Below are 21,965 nucleotides of genomic sequence, written 5' to 3'. Positions count from 1 at the left end.
ATATGTTTTGAAGTTAATATTGGTCTGAGACAAAGATCCCCCGTATAGCCTATAACAGACTGTAGGGGCAAGTACTGTTAGCGAGCACCTATGAAGGCCGGCACGGCACACGATGGGGTGGGTGGCCAGCCCGACCACCTTTGTCTCCACAGTGCTAGCGATGTTTACTTCACACCGCAGCTTGGGGAGGTCTTAATACAGCAGTGAATCATAACATGGCTGATTATGATGCCGATTAATGCAATTAGGCCATGGAAAGTTGAGTTACCGCTATTTAAATTTTAAAGTGTGAATGAAGGGAGGGATGAGATGTGAGGTTGGACGCTCTTGCATCATGTCAACACACTCCCACGCTGTCTCACTGCAAAGGCAAGGACTCGCGCGCTCACAACGAACAGGATTTTGCTGCTGGGAATGCGATGCTCAATTATGGCAGACACGTGGTGAAGACAATACGCCTCCCATATCTGTCCCTCCACATAAATAATTAAGTAGATCTTATACATCCCATCAGCCACAGAGTCTTCTGAGAGTGCATCATTTCAGTAATATCGGTTGAAAACAAGCAGCTTTGCAAGTTTCAATATTGAGCGTCTCATCAGCAGTCAGACACTTGTGAACTGCCAGATGTGTTGATCAGAATCAGAATATTTATACTGGAGGAATCCGATGAGCTATAAAGCTCTTTTTCACAGATGTCCAGTTTCTAGATAAGGATCTTCTCTGTAATTTTTGCTTTGTAGAGAATAAACAGAGAATTTAACTTTTTTTTAAACAAGAGAATGTGCATTCAAAGAGAGGACATACCATTTATGTAGTTGACAAAAATGAATTGCGATACTTTATTTATCCATTCAGCACAGATCATTTTGAAAACATTGCAAAGACGTAACATCAAACAAAATATATACCTTTTCATACAAGTTATATGATAGGTTTCATTTATAAAATGATATAAACATTTATAAACAATTCAGTCCAAGAGATGGGATTCAGTCGAATGGAACAGCACGGGAGAATCTTGACACAGGCGATGTTTGATCAATTTTTGTGAAATATTTTTTTTATACTGTACTGAAATGAGCAACCAGCCTTCATACCTTGGAAACATTGTGTATAAGTGTTTTCTTTTAAGGAACATGATATATTCTTAGGGGAGGAAAAGTGGAAACAAAAAACACTGAAGAAAATATCCTTGAACATTTTAATGTATAAAGCAAATGCTTACTGACGAAATACTGTAACAGACATTAAATAAGGAACCATTCAGATAAAGGTTACAAAAGCACACTTTGGATAGTGCCATTTAGTTTTTTATTTCACATTTCATTTATACACTTACTGGTAAATAGTTTGGATGTGTGTCTCGATGAAGTCTCGAACGTAGATTTCTATGCGAAGCGTTTATTTATGATTTTAATAAACTGTCCAGAAATCTTCAAGTGGAAAAAGCATGGACAATGTTCAGGAAGCTTAGATTATTTTTCCACTACCTTATATTATGTACAGTATCGAAAAAAATAATCTGCATTCTCATCCAAGTGTCTTTAAAAGAAGGGATATCTAAACCTTGCCGGAAAAAAAAAAAACACCAGTTGCTTATTAAATCAAATGTGATTTGGTCAAAGCACAAGTGTATCTGTTCGCTGCACATGTCAATTTAGAACAATCGCGTAAGTCATGAGCGATCCATGCCCAACACTTATTTTCCCAATCCTTTATGCTTTATTGGAATAGAACAGGGGTCGGCAACCAAAATAACAAGAAGAGCCATTTCTTTCCAATTCGGTACAAAATTCAGTATTTCAAGAGCCGCAATGCATCTGAGTACATACTGTACATACGTACATATCGTCAAGAAGCAGCCCGTAAAGAGCCGCATGCGGCTCCGGAGCCGTAGGTTGCCGACCCCTGGAATAGAACAATCTAAGAACTCCAACAAGGGAATGGATTTGGATCACAAGCTTGATGCTCACAAGCTGCACTATGGTCAAACAAAATACATTATTGCGATATAATTTTGAAACAAACTAAAAAATATCTCGCAATTCATTAATTTGAATTGCTACGGATTATTTAAAATATACAGAATAAACTGGATTTTTTTTCATTAATATGATTAAGCTTAATTTTACTGTACACATACATCCACAGAAATATATATAATTTGCGTTCTCAAATATCCCTGATATTTTAAGATGTGTTTTGTTTATTGGAAATGAATGGCTAAATTGTACAACTCAGCTTAAAAATACAACAATAATTATAATGAAAGGCACAATTATTTCGGTCTTAACTACACAAACTCTGACACCATTGTAAAAAGATCTCACGTGACGCACCTGCACACTTTTACAGGTAAACTTTACACAATAAATATATACACAAACGCTGTCATAATGATTAAATACAAATATAGAGGTGTGTGTATAGCAATACAAAAACGTTTCACTTTTAGTTTAACAAGCAGATGTTTTGATATGATTGATTGCGCGCGGGTACAGATTGTCTTTGTGTGCCCGTGATTATCATAAATGATGACATCACTCTGGCGACATTCTAAACGTGGAGGCCCTGTGGATGCACGATTTCCATACCACGGACAGAGAAGACCATTATAACTCGTTTCTATACAATTTGATTTCCATATATTTCTCTCTTCATTTCAACACGTGACAAGTGTTAAAAAAAATACTGTGGACGATGTTACTTGTTATAAAACAAATAAAAAGGGTATTACCACTTTAAAAAGGTAACATTTGATAACCCATAACCTATTTTTTTGTAAAAGTATGTTTCATTTGATAACGTTAAAACTAACTAGAATCTGTATTTTTAATCAGGCAGTAATATATTTATGCACATATGAATTGTAATGATGGTAACCATGTTAGTAACAGGTCATACATATGCTCTATTGGTACAAACTATTTGAAATGGCCATCTATATATGACTTAAGAGATTTTTTTTAAATGACTACCCTTTTCCTGTGATTTGTATCAAATAAAAATTCCAATAACATATTAAAAAAAAAACATTGCAGACAATCCTTAATTTAGTTTGATGCATAACTCTGTTTACAAATATCTTTTCCTGCATTACAAAAGTCCTTTGATTACGTTTCCTCAAAACAAACGTTTTCAATGGAGAGTAAAAATCACGTAATTATTCAAGGGTACTAATGGCGAACGAAGATTAACAGTAGACCGATACTCAAGTCTTTGTGAGGCGTACGTCGCTTGCACGTTAAATAAGATTTCGGCAAATGTTTAGCCATTCCTTTAATTAGCTTTGTTTATCTTCAATCTGACCGCAGCACTCGCTTACAAGTGTTACTCATTAGCTGCCCAAATCGTGGGTCGACCGTTGCCAACATGTGGGAGGGGCAGGGAAGTCTGCGAGACATCACCCCCGGGTGCGTCACAGGCTGCGTCTCTGGCCTGCTCAAGCAGAACGTCGTGCATTCCTTTGTTTCGCCCCAGTGGTGCTCTAAGGAAAAGACGTTTGCCAGGCCTTACCACCGTGGGTTGCTACGTAATGTTGACTCGGCAACATGAGATGCAGTCAAATTCCCCCCAGGCAAAGGTCTAGACTGATGGGACCTGCCTTCACATCTCTCTCCTTCCGCCCTTTATACAAAGCCAAACAATAAACAGCTCTGGTGCGGAGCTTGAGAAGGAGCGGGGCCCCCTCGCTAACACTTGTAGTGCACGTACTGGTGCTCTTGCACTTTGCCCTCCGCGTGTGCGTGGTAGTGGCTGTGCACGTCCATGTGGTAGAACTTTGACGGCGGGAAAGTCCGCGGAGCGCCGAGCACCACGGGCTGCGTCGGTGTCTGCGCGATGCCAGCGGCCACGGGCAGCGCGCACTCCTCGGGGCCTCCCGCCAGCGAGCTGCCCTCCTTCTCGGAGAGCGTGGCCTGAGCCGAGGCTGCACGCTCCCCACCGCGCTTGCCGTTGATGTGGCCATACTGCAGCTGTTGTTGTTGTTGCTGCTGCTGATGGTGCTGCAGTTGCTGTAGGTGAGGCAGAGCCTGCTGGTGAAATCGCTGGGCGTCAGGTGACCCAGGCAACGGTGCCCCTTGTCCGGCGGACGATGAAGGTCGACACAGCCGGCATCGATTGTGATGTCGGCAAAGCCAGAATGTCGCCATGGCCAAGAGTAAGCAGACCCCGGTGGGAATACCCACGATGGCTGGCCAGGGCAGGGCGCTCGCAGTTGGTAAGGGCTCTCTCTTCATCTTGGTGGGATCTGATTGAGCAACAAAGCACGGAAAAGTCAACCACGTTTGAAATATTGTAGCCCACAGCTATGCTCTATGTACGTGTGGAATGGATATATATTTTAAAATGTTTTCACTCCTTCACAAATGTCTACCATATGTCAAGAATTGATGGCCTATATATGAGTATTGCTTAGAGAAAAATCTATATAAATACCTTGGTCGCAAACGTTGTGCAATGTAACAATGACAATGGGCAGGCATATTATCATAACAATAATATTTTCAAATAAACGAACATTTGATTATTTTTTTCTCGAGTCAACGCCCCACGGCTACGACCAGGCCTACCACAACCCCTCCACGACCTCTCCCGCCTCTCGTCCTGAGGTGTCACTGTGACTACACCACCACTTTTAACAACGACCCCACTCTTTATCTCAACCTCCAGTATAAATAAAGATTCCGATCTTAAGTGCAATTTACAATCGCTGTAAAGCGACTTGGAATAAGGCTCTACATATAAAATCTATACAATATTAGGAAGGCGTTTAGCGTGCGCGGCTGTGTTCCACTCTGCCGCAAGCGTATACGGTTACGTACACGGTTACGCGCGCGCACTGCGACGTCGCCCCCCCCCCCCCCCGCGTCTGCAAAGCCAGCGTACCGGACTGCACGGTGAGGAAGGCGCTGCGGAAGCTGTAGCCCATGCTGTTGGCGCCCAGGCAGATGTACATGCCGGCGTCCTCCGCCCGCGCCCTCACGATCACCAGCTTGTTGAGGTAGGAGCCGTCCGGACGCGACCACACCTCGCCCGTGGGCAGCACGGCGAAGCGTTGGCCGCGGACGTCGATGGTGGAGTTGAGCCCGTGCGCGCCGCCCGGCTCCACGCGCTTCAGCCACTGGATGACGGGCTTCACGTCGCTGCGCACCTTGCACTGGAGCGAGGTGGAGCCGCCAAAATCCACCGTGGTATTGACGGGGTGCGTGCCCGTCAGCACCGGCTTGGAGCGCATCCGCTCTGGGTAGGTTGAGAGGCGCACGCGTCAGTTTGTCGGGCGCTTCGGTGTGCGACAATGATAATGGGTCAAATTCGTGTGGCACGAACTTACGGCACCACCCGGCATAGCTGGACAAATGTAAACTGCGGCGTATGCAAGCGTTTGACACGCCAATCAATGATCTTTGTTTCAGCTCGCCGGTAAATTAAAGTGCAACATTTTTCACAATCAAATATTTATCCTAAATGCTAAATCTGGATGTGAGAGAATTGTTCTTCAGCTTAGCATAATGAGGAATCAAATATGGGTCAATAAATAATAACAACAATGCCCTTTCTTCATCCACAAAAACCTCACTGAGTCTAAGACTCTTATTGTTTTGATAATCCCATTAATTATTGGCATGTGGGAGGAAATCGTAGTCGCTGGAGATAATTATACAAAGGATACCACTCAAAGCTGTGCAGGTTAGATTCAATCCACTGCTGTAACGCTATTATCTGGCCGCCCACATCCCAGTACTTCGAAGTACTGGGCTCCAATTTGCTTAGCCTCCACAATCTGATGACATTGGGTAGAGCCTGATTTGGTCATAGGCAACGTATTTTGAAGTAACGCATTGCCAAGTCAACTCTCCAAAGAAAAGCAAGTGCTTTTAGCGAGCACCTATGAAGGCCGGCACAACACACGAGGGTGTGGGTGGCCCTAGCCACCTTTGTCTCCCTCGTCGTGATGTTTACACACCACACCAGGCACTAATTTGAGGCCGAGTCAACCTCGGGGAGGCCCAGGACTGGTTCCGATAATCGTAATTGGTGTTGGCCGTGAGCTGGAATCGAACTCTGTGGTCCATGGATTTGCAGCGCGCTAACTGCTGCACCACCGCTCCCCACTAACACACACGCACACGGGAGTATTATCAGAATATTCACCGATAACATCGATCTTGTAGGTGGCGCTGATTTCTCCGAACCGGTTGGACACGCGGCACGTGTAGCGCCCCGCGTCCTCTGGCCGCAGGCTCCGCAGGATCAGCGTCCACCTCTTTTTGCCTTGCGCCTTCCGGAGGTCGGGAGGCATCCCGTCGCCGTCACCACGAGCGGCCGCCCTCACGTCCAGCGCCAGGGAAGCCGTGGTGGGCGACGGCCCGGCGTCGCCCAGCACGTGCTCGTCCTTGAACCAGACGACGTCCGGCCGGGGGCTGCCGCCCGCGCTGCACTTGAGGCGGACGGAGCTGCCGACGGGCCTCGCGATCACGCGCCGACGCATCTTGGCCGGCTGCGTGAACCGCGGCTTCACTGAGGAGGCGCGCACAGCACGCACAGCGCACGCGCGCACACACACACACGGACACGCGTGTAAGTACGCGCACGCAACAAAAGACGTAGATGCACTCTTTAGCATTGTAAAGTGTTGGAATGGGCTGCCATTCGTGAACGTCCGTTCAAGGTGATGTTCTCATTTTATTGAGCAGGTCATCCTAGGTAAATTCTCGTATCCCCCATTTCTGAGAAATGCAATGTCATTTATTGGAACATGGATTGGCCTCTGTCAACACTAATGAGTGTTGCCCTGTCCCCATATTCTAATCATAATCGACAGGACAATGGGTAAATCCCGTGGTGCTCACAGCCTTGCAAGCAAACATGGTGTATGTTATACTGTTATCAGAATAATATTGAATGAGCCAGTCACATTACATTACGTTCAGTTGTACATATTGATCTTCTAAATATAAGTATACATGTATTTGCCAAAGTAAGATCCTCTATCACAAACGTGGCAATCTTGCCTAGCGGAAGTGTTGTGTTTGAAACAAAACTGACACTGGAGTATGTATGTTGAACTTCTTTAGTGCCATACGTACTCAACCGTGCTAATCGGAGGTGCGGGAGTTGAGATCCGAGGATGGACTTACTGCCGGCTTTGCCCAAGTGGCCGTCTTCTCCGGTCCTGGCATTGATCACCGATGTTCGCAACGCACCGCTGCTCCCTGTGCTGCCCTCCTCTGCACAGCACGCAAACACACACACACATGGAAAAACTGTTCAGCTGCAGAAAAACGCAATGTGCCACCTCCCCCCCCTCCCCGCTGAATGGCCAATTTAGGAATAAACAAGAAGGGGGCATGCAGGATTCATTACTTTGTTCTTGGATGGTTACTAAAACATGTTTCAATTAGTGTTAAAGAAGTGCTTACAGTTCTGCAAAACGAACCATTGCTTTCCCGAGCAAAATTTCTCACAACGACATCATATTTAAGTCCTGCGAGGCTCGCGTATCCAGACGAAGGCGCACGTCCTTTGAGCAAAAGCGGTCGGCTGCCACAAAGAGGTCCCATTGACCACTCCAGTAAGCCGGGGATTACAGCCTTCGCTCGTTACGGACGCCGACTTACGGCGATTAGCATAACGTGGCCAAAGCCGCCTTTGATCTGCGTCCCCCAAAGGCTGAGCGGGCCCCCCCATTCATTTGCTCATAAGTGTGGGGGGGGGGGCATCGGGGTTGGTCATACACCAGAGTGAGCGAATGTTTTGGAGTGAGGTGAAATCAAAATGTGTAGAGTCTCGCACATCCTGCACATGCATTGCATGTGCAGGATGTAAAACAAAGCTCCCCTTTTAGCTTGGCTGATTGCCTGTCAGGGTAAGTATTGTGAGACCCTATTACGGTCAATGCCGCACATAACCGAGTGGTACGTCAAAAGCACCATGCACATTTGTGCTGACATTGCCCACACCACATGAGATATAGTTCATTTCGGTCTGAGCTGATCTAGGGGAGGTCCAGGATAAGTTAACACTCTTTTCCACTTACCCAATGCAACTAGTGTGTAGTGCCAATCCAGTAATCGAACTTGGAACGCGGGAATCATAGCACAGCTAAACACAAACAGTATACTACACTAACTGGTCCTTCACACACACACACACACCTATGCAATATACGTGTCAAATATACCACTGCAAGTAATATATTTCTGAACATTTCTTTAAAAAAATGTACAGACTTTTTTGAGGCAACGCACCAAGCTGCCCTGGCTCTCCCAGAGCTGCAGGCGACGAGCTGTCGACCTCTCGATAAACCATTCTGAAGTCAGCTGTGCTCCTTTGTGGCAGCACTTGACCCAAGAATTGCAGCAACCAGCAACGCTTGCAGGAGGCCCACACTTCCCCCCCCCCCCCCCCATCATACAGTAACATTCATAAAGTCAGTGTTTTTGTTTACAGTACATTAGAAAACTCAGAGCTTCAGTGCTTAATGTCACGTGTTAAAATTGTATGTCCTAAAATTTGATTTCATAGACGGGTCACAACACGACTGTCTGTCTAGAATTACAAAGAGCTATTTGCGGTTGCGATAAGTCTGCTGTGCGTGTTTTACCCCCCAAAAATGCCAAAAAGTGCCTTAAGCCAGTAAATTGGACAGTTTGACTGTCGATGCGGGTCACTCTTCAGCCTTTTAACCAGTTCATGCTGTGGGTCTCGAAGAGCAGATGGAGAACGTGAAAGCGCCGGAACACAATCAAATGCCGAAGCTCCTCTCGTCTCAGTGCGAGCAGGGAATGTGGAGGGCCCAAATGGAAAGACTGCAAGGGCTACAATCAAGCGGGAGCCCACATGAAACCACATACGGCCCCTGTGTTTCTATAGGCATTCAGCGGGACTCATTTGGGGTTTCATCAACTTGACGAGACTTGTTGTTCCCAAAACAAGGTCTTTTGTGGGCCTGTCTTGTCCAACAGCCCCCGGGGGCGGGCGTGTGAAAGGGGTGTGTGGGCGATGGATTGATTGGTGCATGCTGCGTGACAAAACCGCACAAGCCACACCACTGACTGACGGCTTTTGCGAAGGAGAGGCTTGCGCGCATTCAATCGCAAGTAGATGACAATCGCGCCATGCCGCCAAGGTGGCGATGAGCTCCAGAACTCGCTCCGGAAGATCGCTCGTGCCGTTTCCCGCCGGTGCGTCTTTGCAAGAAAAAAAAACGCTTTATATCCAGAGGTGGCACACCATCGCCGAAGTCTGCTGAAAAGTGGAGCCTCCACTCCTCGGCATTGATAATAACTAGACGTGCACATTTACGCACAAAAACAACGCCGGTGGAAAAAAAACAAAATTGCCGTCGCGCGACAACAAACATCCAAACCGGTGACTGATCTCAAAAAAAATATTACGTTTGTTGTAATTTATCAGATAAGCAGTGGCGCTGCGTACTGCCTGGAGGCAGATTGAGTCGTGGTTGTAAAACACGTCTGAATGTGCAGGCTCAGTCAGTCAGGCGTGCGCCTGTGAGGCCCAGGGGCAGCACACTCTTACCTGGGTTCAAGGGTCGTCCAGCAAGTGACGTCCAGTGTGTGGTAGTGCTTGCAACCGCCGACAGTAAATCGAGCAAGGGCACAGCATCCAAAAGTATGCCATCTCGAGAAAGCCTGATATCCTGCCTGTCAGTGGCTGACGGGCAGTTTCTAGACTGCAAGGTTTAAAAGAACGCGAATCTAAACTTAATGGTATTCTGAGTGGTCACTCACACTCCTCATCGGGACCATATCTCATCTGTGGTCATGGCTCTGCATTGGCTTCCAGTTCAAAACCGCATTGAGTTTGAACATCTCCTTAATTGGGATTGCTTGCTTTAAATCGGCTTGCTCCATCATAAATTGGAAACGCATTTCTTTAGAACTGCTTTTTGTGTGCAGTTTGTTGTCCTTCCCCTGCACCTCCGATTAGCACGGTTGGCTACGTACGGTGCGAAAGAAGTTCAAGATACATACGTGTATATATATATCCACGAGTCAATTCGGCCACACACTCCACTGAGATCCACCGATCGTGGCCTTACTCGGCGTAACTGGGCTCCAGGCTTCGAACCTGGGCTGACCACCGAGCTTTTGTCTGCACGGCACCCAGTCTCTGGAGTTCCCAGCCCTTGGAGATCAGAAACTCGCAGTCGATGGAGACTGAACACCCCACCATCTGTTTAAAATGCCCGTAGTCTTTCTCTCCCAAGTCACTTCTCACTAATTCTCCTTTTTATGCACGGTGGTTGGAGATCCATTGTTTATGAGTGTCTTAGAAATACATATTATTGGGATTCAAAACAAGTGGTATACAAAATAAATTATTTTATGAGTTCAAAAAAATATTTACAGATTCTTAGAAGAACTTAAACACGCACTGAATCACAGTTCTTATGATTACTGTTGTTACATTGTTTTTATAGCTTTATTTTGGTGATTTCGAAAACATATGGTTAAGCCATGTTTCTTGCGAAAGTGCGGAGTTGGCCTGATAACTTTAATCTAAATTGTCTTATGGTTGTTATTGTTTGACTTGCATCACACTGGGATTTTTGCACACAGCGTTGTAATATGGTGTTTTGTTTTTTTGGAAGATTTGCTGATTTATCCAGGATGTTTCTATTGCACGTCGTCGCTTTAAGATATTCTCTGTTCATATTTTGTTTGTTGCAGTTGCACCCGACTCAAGAGCCGCATGGCTCACAGGGCTATACCTAATAAATGAAACTTGAAACTTGTATGTTGTTAACTTACCGAGTTCTTCACGAAATGTATTACAATTTTAATCTGGCGTACATTGATGGAAACCAAATGTCGCTTATCCTTGAGATTCATGAAACAACATGAAGCAACACTGCAAGCGTGCTGGCATGAAACATAACAAAATCTGTGGCTAGGGGGATAACATACCTAAAATAAGATAAAAATTGAATAGCAAAAAAGGATAAGTGAATAGGGAGGAGATGTTAACAAGTGCAGGTCCCGTGATAACAGTGGGAACAGCACAGAGTGAGTCTTTGGGACAAATCTCCGGAGTGAAATGTGATCCAGAGGAGATTGGCAATGGAGATCCTCTCCGTAAATATGGGGCGCCGTTTGGAATGACAGCTGGGATTACATTTCCAAAACCCCGGCGGGTTTCGTGTTTAAGGGGCTCCGGGAGTTTCAGTTGGGCTGTAAGCTCTCCGCTGCGTACGCTGCTGTATAGGACAGCGCCGATGATTTGTTATGACTATGCGGCCACAGCACGTGCCCGTCTCTGGAAGCACCTGCCAAGAATTGGAAATCATCATTTTAAACAATGTAAATGTAAATATTGAGGTAAGAGACTATTTGAAATAAATATCGTTCTCACCTTTGATGGAAAATCATAATGCCATTGTACAGGAACAATAATGCTGAATTATGCTTCAAATGTTGAATACGCTCGTATACATTGCTTTAGTTAAAACAATTTGTTTTAAAAACAAGACCACTCTGGAGATAAAACGTCAAAGATCAGGGGTACCTTTCCTGACGAAACATGCGATACGTGCGTTTAAAATAACAATCAAATGAAATCGCTCAGGTTTTCATGTATTTGTGTTTCTTACAAAAATTCACGTGCAAACGTCCGCCTCTGATGCCGTCACCCAACTTTGAACAAGCAAACACTAGTCAGGGCAATTCCCTGCATGTAAGCATTATTGAGCAGAAGCAACGGGCTAATGGGCAAACCCTGAGCAAATTAACCGGCCCATAGCAGCCGTATTTAGTGGCCAAAAGCTGCAAAGGCAAACACTCCAGGAGGCCTATTTCACCACATAGGGCTCTTTTTTTTATTTTGCCCTTACATTCTGCACACCCCTGCAGTCCTGTAACAGCCTCCCCTCTAAAATAGCTTTGGGCCAAGAGCTGCCCCTCTTCACAGTAACAAGTGGGGGCACTCCTTCGTGCTCTGCACTGCAGCTGGAGATGGTATTTTTGAAAGGCTGCCTTCCGCCGTAGTGGTGATGTCACCTCCTACAATGGCTAATGAAGTGTGCAGTGCCAAGGAATATGACTAACGAGACATAGGCCCTACCACCTAAAGCGCACCATACAAATGCAATCCTAGCTTTAGTCTACGTTGCAACAATGCAATACATCACCGTTTGTGTTTATGGCAATTACACGTAAGTAGAACAGCATGTTTTTTTTTTACATTTCAAGCGAATGTTCATATCAAATTCAAGCAAGTGCAGATGTATTTACTTACCGATTTTTTTAATATATAAATAACGCTTTGAACCACAAACTATACACTTTTACAAGGGATATGCGATCCACAAACAATTGGCATGGAATCTGAGATGTCACGCACAACTGGGAACAAACCAATGGAAGGCCCAAGGAGTGAATGCACAAACATAATTCTATGTAATTGGGATTTTTTTTTTTGCATCGTACTTTGAAGTGTAATGCTGTGATGAAATACTATTCTCTGTTTTACATTTATAAACGCGTCTACTTTTCCACGTGATCGACAAGCATCGCCGCGAAGTACGGTCAAACAATTAACATTGGCTGGCACTGTGCGGGGAAGTCGTCATCCAGCAGTGGATTTTAAAAGAGCTGTACATTATAAAAGTATTATTATTATTGTTGTACATGCAGCAACACAAGCCACTGAACCAAAAGCAAATAAACAAAAACTCCCGCTGGCCAACATTGCCTTGAAATAAATCAGATATATATACCGTGTATAATCGGAGATGTTTCGGGCAACAGCCCTTGTTCAATGTACACGAGCAAACTACAGGTTTGTCTCGATTTAAAGTTTTTGTGACTGCAGGGATTCATCTTCTTGGTTCTTTTGGAAAATCACGTAGAAGGGAAATAATACAATAATAAAATTCAGACGCTGTCTTTCCGACAGACCTGTTCTTCACCTGAGGACGGTTGCTTGCGTTGTGGCCGAAATGTCGTGAGAATTGTATTTTATTATGTTTTATTTTAATTATTTTATTATTTCCCTTCCACGTGACTTTACCGAAAGAACCAAGAAGATACATGTTTTTGTCAATGGAGGCTGTTGATAGAAAAAGCAGCATATTCAATTGTACGTCAGGTCTTTGGCCGCATGTGTTTTACCTCGAATGTTCCGTGGCTACGTACAAATAGTTTTAGTGGAGGTGTGGGGGGCTGTGGGGGCCGTGAGGGGCGTGGGGTGGAAAGGCGGTCAAGGACCGGTTCAAATATCACTCAACTGATGCTACCCGCAGCCAGGAATCGAACTCAGGTCACCGAGTTCATCGTGATGCGTCTTAACCACCGTGCAATCACTCCCCCAAGAATAATATAGTATATTTAAAATAATACCTTGACCAAGCAGTGGATTGACAAGGGTTTGGTGAATTATTCATTCAAAAAAATAATATAAATGGTATAAAACACGTGACTAGCAGGGGATACAATAAAGTCCTGCCTAGATCTTGGACTCTGCCCTGCCCGTTCAGAACATTCACAAATCCTGGCCATCCAGGGTTTACGGGAACTTTGACGTGCTCTTGAATGGAGGAATTCAAAACAAACTGCATTTGTTCATTGTGCTTTAGAAGTGCAACGGGGAAAAACGGGACCAGCAACTGGTCTCTCCTGAAGCAGAACAAGGAATTTCCTGTCAATGCAGCATTATTGTATATATATACTGTATTCAGCAAGCAACGATAAACCTGGCGTGTTCCATAATTTGTAAGGCACGCCATATTCCTATGGGCATGAAAAAAAGTCGATTATTCTATATTGCAGAATGTTTCATGGCAGCCTTGGAAATAAACAATATATTCTACACAATTTACCAAAGGTCAAAACTAAAAATAAAAACCCCGGACCTTATTTGCAGAAATGTAAAAGTTTGCCGGGAACAACAATGAGCTTCTTGGAGAGTTGTTTAACCTATTGACATTTGCATACTTGCGTTGGGCTCTCGCAAGCGTTTGTGAAATTCCTCGCTGAAATGCATATAACGAGTTCACTTGACATGAAACAAATCCCCGGCAGAAAATTTGCAGCCAAACTCGTCTCCTTGTAAGTGCTTTTTTTATGGATCAAGTCTTAATTATATTTCTTCTGGTGGTGCTTTAGCATGTGGATTTGGTTAAACATCATTGGCAGTATTTTCAATAAGCATGAAATAAGATCATTAATGTAAAGCATTTTCACAAGCCAGGCCGACACAATGCGCCCCAAACAAAATTACATGGCTTGGTGGCACGTCGCATTGCAGTGAACAGAAACGTCTTAGAAAAATCTATTTTTAAAATGGCATTAAGCTGTTTGATGCACGATAAACCACTGTGTTGCCAGTATTGTGTATTAAGTAGATGCTAAATACTGACGCACATAAAAAAAAAATCTACATTTGTTTTTTGCTTCACGCTGCATTTCAGCGTATACACGCAAGGTATTGCGCTTTGGGCAGTTTGTCCCAGACATGTTTGTGGAAGCCCAGTACAGTTTCAGTTTCTCACATAATGTAACATATATTCATTGAGTACACTCGGTCTTTATTATTCGTATTATTATTATTATGTTTATACTTGTAAAAGCCTCACCGAGTCTCAACTCTTTTAAGTTTTCACAGTAGATGGGCGATATTGCAGCTGTGTCTAATCCCATTGGAGGCATTTGCAGGTACATATTCAGCATTGGGATGTTTGTCCGATAGCAGTTCAATTACACGATTATTATATAAAATATTTTATGCAAATTGTAAAACTAATTATTTACACTGACAGTCGCGCATAAAACGGCCACATCGTTACGCACGATTGGCTACAAAACGGGACAATGCTCACTTAGGAGCACACAAAAAAATACTCGAGTTGCCCACTCCCATCCTTGAGCTGCACGCCACCCCCCACCCGTGTTTACACTGCGCAGCCTGCACCACGACTTGGAATCTCACAAGATGTTTCTCCTGTGCAGGGGGAGATGGGGGGGCTTCCTCCTCTGCTCTGCTGCCCCCACGCCCCGCTTTCGAAAATCACATTTTCAGTCAATACGCACCAAGCCAGGTGAGCCACAGGGCCGAATTGAGACAAGTTTTCCCATGATCTCGAAATACAATACTTCTATGTTTTTCAGGTTTAACAAATATGATGTAGCTCTTCTTGGTTCTTTCGGTAAAGTCACGTAGAAGGGAAGTAATAAAACAATAAAAATAAAACATAATAAAATAATTATCACGACGTTTCGGCCACAACGCAAGCAGCCGTCCTCAGGTGACGGGCATGGTCTTCACCTGAGGACGGCTGCTTGCGTTGTGGCCGAAACGTCGTGAGAATTATTTTATGATGTTTTATTTTTATTATTTTATTACTTCCCTTCTATGTGACTTTACCGAAAGAACCAAGAAGATGAATACCTGCAGTCACGAAAGCTTTAAATCGAAATTTATGGTGTAGCTGTAAAGAAATGCGAGGCCCCCACTTAATTACCGCGCACATGTTCGAGTATAGATGGGAAATGGAACAATCATTATTATTTTTACAAAGTCACTTTCACTTGAGCCTTTCTGGAAACAAAACACATTTCCCTTTCCGATTTTCTGCTCTAATAAATTAACATTGCTGCAAAGAAAGTTTAGACTCTATGCGATTTGTGAATGTTTGTTTAAATATTAAAACAGATCTCAAATGGGTAGGAAGATAAATAAAGTAAACCGTGACGCAGTACGTACCTGCTTTCAATTAACTTATGCTGTGTACACATTTATATTGATAGCATAGCTTTTGAAGTCCTGCAATGATAACCTGTGTGGCCATTTTTACATGGTTCTTCTTCCTAATATTATATAAGGTAGTCATGTAACAATTTATACTGGCAAAGCAATTATACAGCAATAATCTGGTGTAGAGTGTAGCGGTGACACAGTGATTAGCGCACTGCATTAGGAATCCACCAATATAATTTAATGCCCTGTCACAGCAAAACACCCACGGTGCCTTAACTTCACCAACTCGTACGAACCAGCATGGCGAAGTATGATGAACCAACCCCGATAGCCTTTAGTGTGAGGAAGTCTTCATCCAGCGGTGGATTGACAAAGATCAGGGAGATAAGGGGGTATAGTGATGTTGGCCTGAAGTGAAGTGTAATGACTTTGTCATTGCGTGTCAGTTACAAACACCACCAAAAACGCAATTTCATAACCACAGATGAGAGCATCATCTCAAACGAGACGGGAACCAGTCTGGCCAATACCGCGAGCAAGCGTGTGACATGCCCTTTGCGGTGTGCATTGCGTGCGCGTGCACGGATACCTGCACTTTGACAGAAGAGGCAGGCTCTCTGGGCTCACACCGGTTGCGACGATCGACATGCACGACGGCAAAGAGAGAATTGTGGGAAAGAGGACGCGACCGTGTTTAGACTTCACCGACAGGTGCGGCGTCTCTGTTTAACGTCGAAGAATTTCCTCTCGCCCCATCGTCAATTTCTGGGTGGACACGTGTTTTTGCATTGTGGGGCTACAAAGAAAAACCTGCCACCTCAACTTGTAGCCACTCTGTCACAGTTGGGTTTCGGGAGTTGTGCAGGCAGATTCCACGGAGATAGAAAAATCATGTGAGATGTTATTTTTCGAAGAAATGTTCATTGGACGATGGGAGACTGAGGTGTCTCCCTATGCACCCGCACTGCCGAATTCTGAATTTTTTTTGCCGTGTAAATTTAGTCCCAGTCTCGTGAGCTGCTGGATTTACGATGTCGCTGAGGAGTTTTTTTTCGTGGGTTTCAGGCACTGCCGCATAAAAAAAAAATTGCCGCCACATCGATCAAATTTGACATTGGAATTTTCTCTTTCTTCTGTTACACCATGATCTGCGATGACTTAATGGTTTGCTCATATTGCTCATCTCCCGCGTGTTTATGAAAGTGTGGATAAAGTAAGGATGCACTCATGACTCTGGCTTACAAAAAAATTGTCAATTTCATTACAGTGCTTGTTATCTCAAGGCCTCGTATATGGACAGGAAAACATATACCTCTATTTTTATACTCGTCCCTGTGTGTAGCATTAAAAGCCATTTTTATGATGTTGAGGACTTGCTACTGTGATGGAGAGACTTTGACCGAAAAGTTCCCACTGCTCACTAGACATCAGGGTTCCAAAATAAAGGTAGAAAATACTCTTGAGCCAAAGAGACACACTGGCACGGAGCCTAATGTATTGAAATGGGGCCTTTTTGGGGCTACGTCAAGTCCGTTTCTGATTTAATGTTTGTATCCATGTGCGAACGTGTGTTTATATACAAATGTTGACTGCCGGAAAATAAAAAAAGTGATTTTTTTTGGCAGGCACTACGAGACTTAATTTACTTCTCACTGGTGTTAAAAGTTTGGCCACGGTAAGACAAGGGATTGCAGAGGAAATGATACGTGTGTTTCAACAAAACATACACCGATGCCCCGTTTAGCCCTTTGGATTGTTGGGGAAAGTGATGTTTGCGGGCATGTATTACGCCTGGCTGTAAAAAGCACCATGGGATGAGGTGGGCAGCAGAATGCCGACTACTTTCGTTTCCCAAACTGCTTCTTCTTTCGCACGGCTAATGTAGATGCAGAGCAACAGCTATCATTTCATATTCAGGTGTGCGAGCCAGATGATCGCGTCAGGAGCAGCGAAGTGTCACACTGTGGTGTCCCCTTTGTAACGCAAGCGCTGATGTTGACGCACTGCACCAGGTATATATCTCCCAATTTCCAGGCCCAGTTGGCCTAAAGGAGACCTAGGCTGGGTTCGTATTCAGATTTCCACTGGTATTGTCTATGTGTAGGAAATTATTGTATCTCAATGTGGGTAACCACGACACCACTGCTCATCACACAAGCATGCAATCGCACTCAAATAGATACTGTACAAGATTCCATATAATAAATAAATGCATTATGTTAGTGCAGCTTCTTCATGCGGCTGTGAACTGAACACCAATACGAAAAAGAACAAAAAAATTAAAGTGACAGAGATTGGGCTATGGGTAATGGGAGGGTTACTTCAAGTGGCTGGTCAGCTGGATGGTTAAGGTTAGGGCTAGCAGCTCGAGGCTGATGACTAAATTAATCATAATTTATAGGCCTTTGACAATCTACTGGTGGAAGAAGGCCTCTCCAGACCATGTCGGTTCTTTTACTCTCAGCTTTTGTTACATTGTTTTACATTTTCTATTTCAATAAAAATTGTCCAACAAGTATTAGTTGGTGAAAGGGAGACCAAGAACCATATCAGATATCACTTGGCATTGATGTTATCATCATGCATTATGTTCGTTTACCCAGTAAATCCTCACTGAGTCACAAGAGTCATTCCCAAGGGGGTCCTTTAGCCATGGCCAGATATGAAACTCTGTTGGCCTGTTTATGGTGCAGTGCATTAATCATAGTACCACCACTCCATCCTCATGTAACACCTCCGACTGGCATGGTTGGCTATGTACGGTGCGAAAGAAGTTCAACGTACATACATAGTTTAAAAAAATCTTTCCCCACTTTTGCGTTTCCGTTGTTCACATTCTCTGAATCACGAGCACCGCCCCGTGCAGCAGAGTAACAAAGTAGGCCGTCTCTGCCCCCTTTGCGCCCCCCCCCCGCCCCCCCTCCGTCGCGGACGTTCCCCTCAACCTCAGCGGGTCTCACCGATGACGGCGAGCGAGTAGTTGATGGTGACGCTGCCGAAGCCGTTGGTGGCCTGGCAGGTGAAGACGCCGGCGTCGTCAGGCTCCAGCTCCGTGACGCGCAGGCCGTCCCGCAGCACGCGGTAGCGCATCCAGCCACTGTGGATGTTGCGCCCGTCCTTGCTCCACATGATGAGGGGCGGTGGGTCGCCCTCCACAGGGCACGACAGCTTGAGCGTGCGCCCCACCCGTGCCAGCACGCGGTCGCTCACCCGCTCGGACACCCGCGGGGGGCCTAAATGAAAGACAACGCCAAGCCTCGTCAAGGGGAGTAAACCATCGTGCAGACTCCGGTCACCCTCGCAGCGGCGTCTTCTGGCTGGCCGTCGAACAAAGACGGTCGCCGCATCGCGCGCTTTCCAGATGCGCTTCTAGTTTGAAAACTCAATTCTTTAGAACTGCTTCATGTGCTTCGTTTATTGTCCTCCCCCCGCACACTTCTGATCAGCACAGTTGGCTACATACGGTGTGAAAGAAGTTCAACATATATACGAACAAACAAGCCAACTCCTGTGATTGGTGTGAAGTTTAAGATATCGGTAAAATTCAAAGATACAGATGAAGCCAAAGATTGCCTTCAGAGCTTGTTGTGATATTTGCTATTTAGAGAACATCTATTCAGTGTCGTAGAGAGGGGAGGCAGGTTTGTCGTTTTGCCGTGGGACTCAGGTTGTCGACAAATTGACGACTCAGGTTATCAACGACTTGACGACTCAGGTTATCAACGACTCAGGTTGTCGACGAATCAGGTTGTCAACAACTCGACGACTCAGGTTATCAATGACACAGGTTGTCGACAACTTGACGAATCAGTTTGTCGACAACTTGACGAATCAGGTTGTTGACAACTTTACGACTCAGGTTGTCGACGACTCAGGTTGTCAACAACTTGACGACTCAGGTTGTCGACGAATTAGGTCGTCAACAACTCGACGACTCAAGTTGTTGACAACTTGACGACTCAGGTTGTTGACAACTTGACGAATCAGGTTGTCGACGACCAAGGGAAAGACGAAAGACCTGCTGTACAGCAGCTACGGAATATGGCACAAGGTAGAAAGCATTGGTAAGATTTGGCTTCAGCAGGTCAAGGATGCTGCCGTGGACTAGCGAGAGGTTGCCGCCGGTTCGATCTCCCAGCAATGGGCAACTATTTTTTTAAAATTCCACCCCCCTCCCTCTACGCCTCTGTTCACCGAGCAGTAGAAATGGGTTCACAACAGTTCGTGGATCAGCAGGTCAGAGGCCAAAAAACCCTGTAGCGGGACTCTCTAGAGCTCTCTCTCGTGGAGGTCCTTCCAACGGCAGTGACGTGAGCAAAACAATGCAGGGCTGCCCCTTTACCCGCTGTCTTATGGCAGTTCAATCGCAGGTTACGGCTATAATACACAGAAAGTTCATGTGAAACCGTTTCGATTTAAAGCTTTCGTGACTGCAGGGATTCATCTTCTTGGTTCTTTCGGTAAAGTCATGTAGAATGGAAATAATAAAATAATAAAAATATTAATAAAACATAATAAAATAATTATGTTTTATTTTTATTATTTTATTATTTGCGTTCTACGTGACTTTACCGAAAGAACCAAGATGAAACAGATTCTTTATATACCATGCCGCACATTGTTTTAGGAGTACATTTAAGTGTATGTACAGCATTAAAGTTACATGTTTCTATAAAATAATGCAAAATAAACACACACACGCTGAGGTTGAAGAATGTAAACTGCGCAAAGTTCATCTCGGAAATTACCGCCCGTACGTTTATACTATTGCATTAAATATTAGCACATAGCAAGACAAATTGAATGTTAACACATGAATAAAAAATATGAAACAAACTGATTTTATTATTTTACAAAAAAAATGTTTGGGAGGAACGGTAGCTCCTAAACATCTGGAAATGTTAGGAGTTCAATTGTGCAACATACATGTGTATCTGTATTTATATATACTGCAATACAAGACGCTTTTAATTTCCACGTTTCACAAACTGAAATATTTGCTGAGATTTATGGCGAGTGAAATGTACATTAAAATGGGGCGTTGGAGGGTGAACTTGGTTGTGTTACAAGCTTACAATACGGCAATAAAAGCCACCTTTGCATTACCATATCCTTTTTATCGATAAGATATTGTATGTCTGGCTTTCACCCAAGATAGTGAATCATTAATACGTTTTAATAACTAACGTTATACACGGGATCAAAGTGAGCAGACTGGACTTTGCAAACCCTGATGGTGGCTATGTTACATTCAAAGCCTTAGATATAAATTGTTTTTTTGTGTGGCTGATTTTTTACAATTACTGATCAACAGAATGCTTCTATTAGTTGAATGAATCAGCTCTCCAAACACATTTGCGGTTTTAACTGAGAAAAATGTTTTCATAACCCAGCTAACAATTCTAATTGTGATATTCCAAAACACAAAAAAATCGATTTGGAAGCCCATGGACTGAAATTATAAATCCTGCTGTGATAACAGTTCAAGTAGTTGGTGCCACTTTAACATAAAACTCACTTTATATAAATAACATAGATCCAAAAAGCTATGTTTTAATAAGTCATAATTACTATTGTATCATAATACATTGATGATCAGAGCCACATGACTTTAGGTTTCTAATTAAATACCAATTTTAAAAAATGTTTTGGAACATGAAAATACTTTAGTCTCCACCAAGTTGTTCTTCTTAACCAGTTTCAGATGTCTTTGCTTTCTTAAAAAACATGATTACATTTTAACACTCTTTGAAGATCCTGCCATTCCGCATACCTTTCAGCTCGCTCTCTCTCCCATTCAGCTCTCCCATTCCCCATTTATCTGACGAGAATTATAATTTGATTATTCCAGGACCTACCATGGAGGAGGGCAAGATGAGAGTGAAATGACCTTCAAGGTGCAATATATATTCCATGAATGTAAAACATAAAAGGAAAATACAATTGCACCTTGAAGACAATCTTGCAAGGCATAGAAAGCAACAACACAATTGCAATGTTTGTTTAGTCTAAACGAATAGAGGGGTATCAAGGATAACAACCATGATCTCCCTTGAAAATAAATTTGTTCGGAACTGGCTGAAGTAAAAGAATGTGTGGACAGAAGTGTTAATATATATGGTAAAATGGGCAGTGAAAAGGTTTTGAGAATGATATATATATAACATGTGCATAACACAAATTAGCTGTTCTTTATGCAGTTAACATAATCATGAGGTTGTGTTATATTTCACATGATTAATATT

General features: G+C 43.9%; 1 protein-coding gene across 2 annotated transcripts in view; it reads right to left on the bottom strand.

Annotated features, from left to right (window-relative positions):
• Positions 1-895: 895 nt before the first annotated feature.
• LOC144935165 (fibroblast growth factor receptor-like 1) overlaps positions 896-21,965 on the bottom strand; it is a 38,236-nt gene continuing 17,166 nt past the window's right edge. Inside the window, exons 3-7 of one of the 2 annotated variants that reach the window (XM_078861629.1) lie at positions 18,681-18,953; positions 7,092-7,232; positions 6,157-6,522; positions 4,891-5,244; positions 896-4,252 (exon numbers count right to left, since the gene is read on the bottom strand). In XM_078861629.1, coding sequence (XP_078717755.1) covers positions 3,696-4,252; positions 4,891-5,244; positions 6,157-6,522; positions 7,092-7,232; positions 18,681-18,953 — 1,691 coding nt within the window. In that variant the 3' untranslated portion in view covers positions 896-3,695. The remainder of the gene's footprint in view (positions 4,253-4,890; positions 5,245-6,156; positions 6,523-7,091; positions 7,233-18,680; positions 18,954-21,965) is intronic. The other variant, XM_078861630.1, reaches the window with a different exon arrangement.

This window comes from Lampetra fluviatilis, chromosome 12 (assembly GCF_964198595.1).
Source record: "Lampetra fluviatilis chromosome 12, kcLamFluv1.1, whole genome shotgun sequence".
Taxonomy (NCBI): Eukaryota; Metazoa; Chordata; class Hyperoartia; order Petromyzontiformes; family Petromyzontidae; genus Lampetra; species Lampetra fluviatilis.
This window is presented reverse-complemented; position numbering and strand designations above follow the sequence as displayed.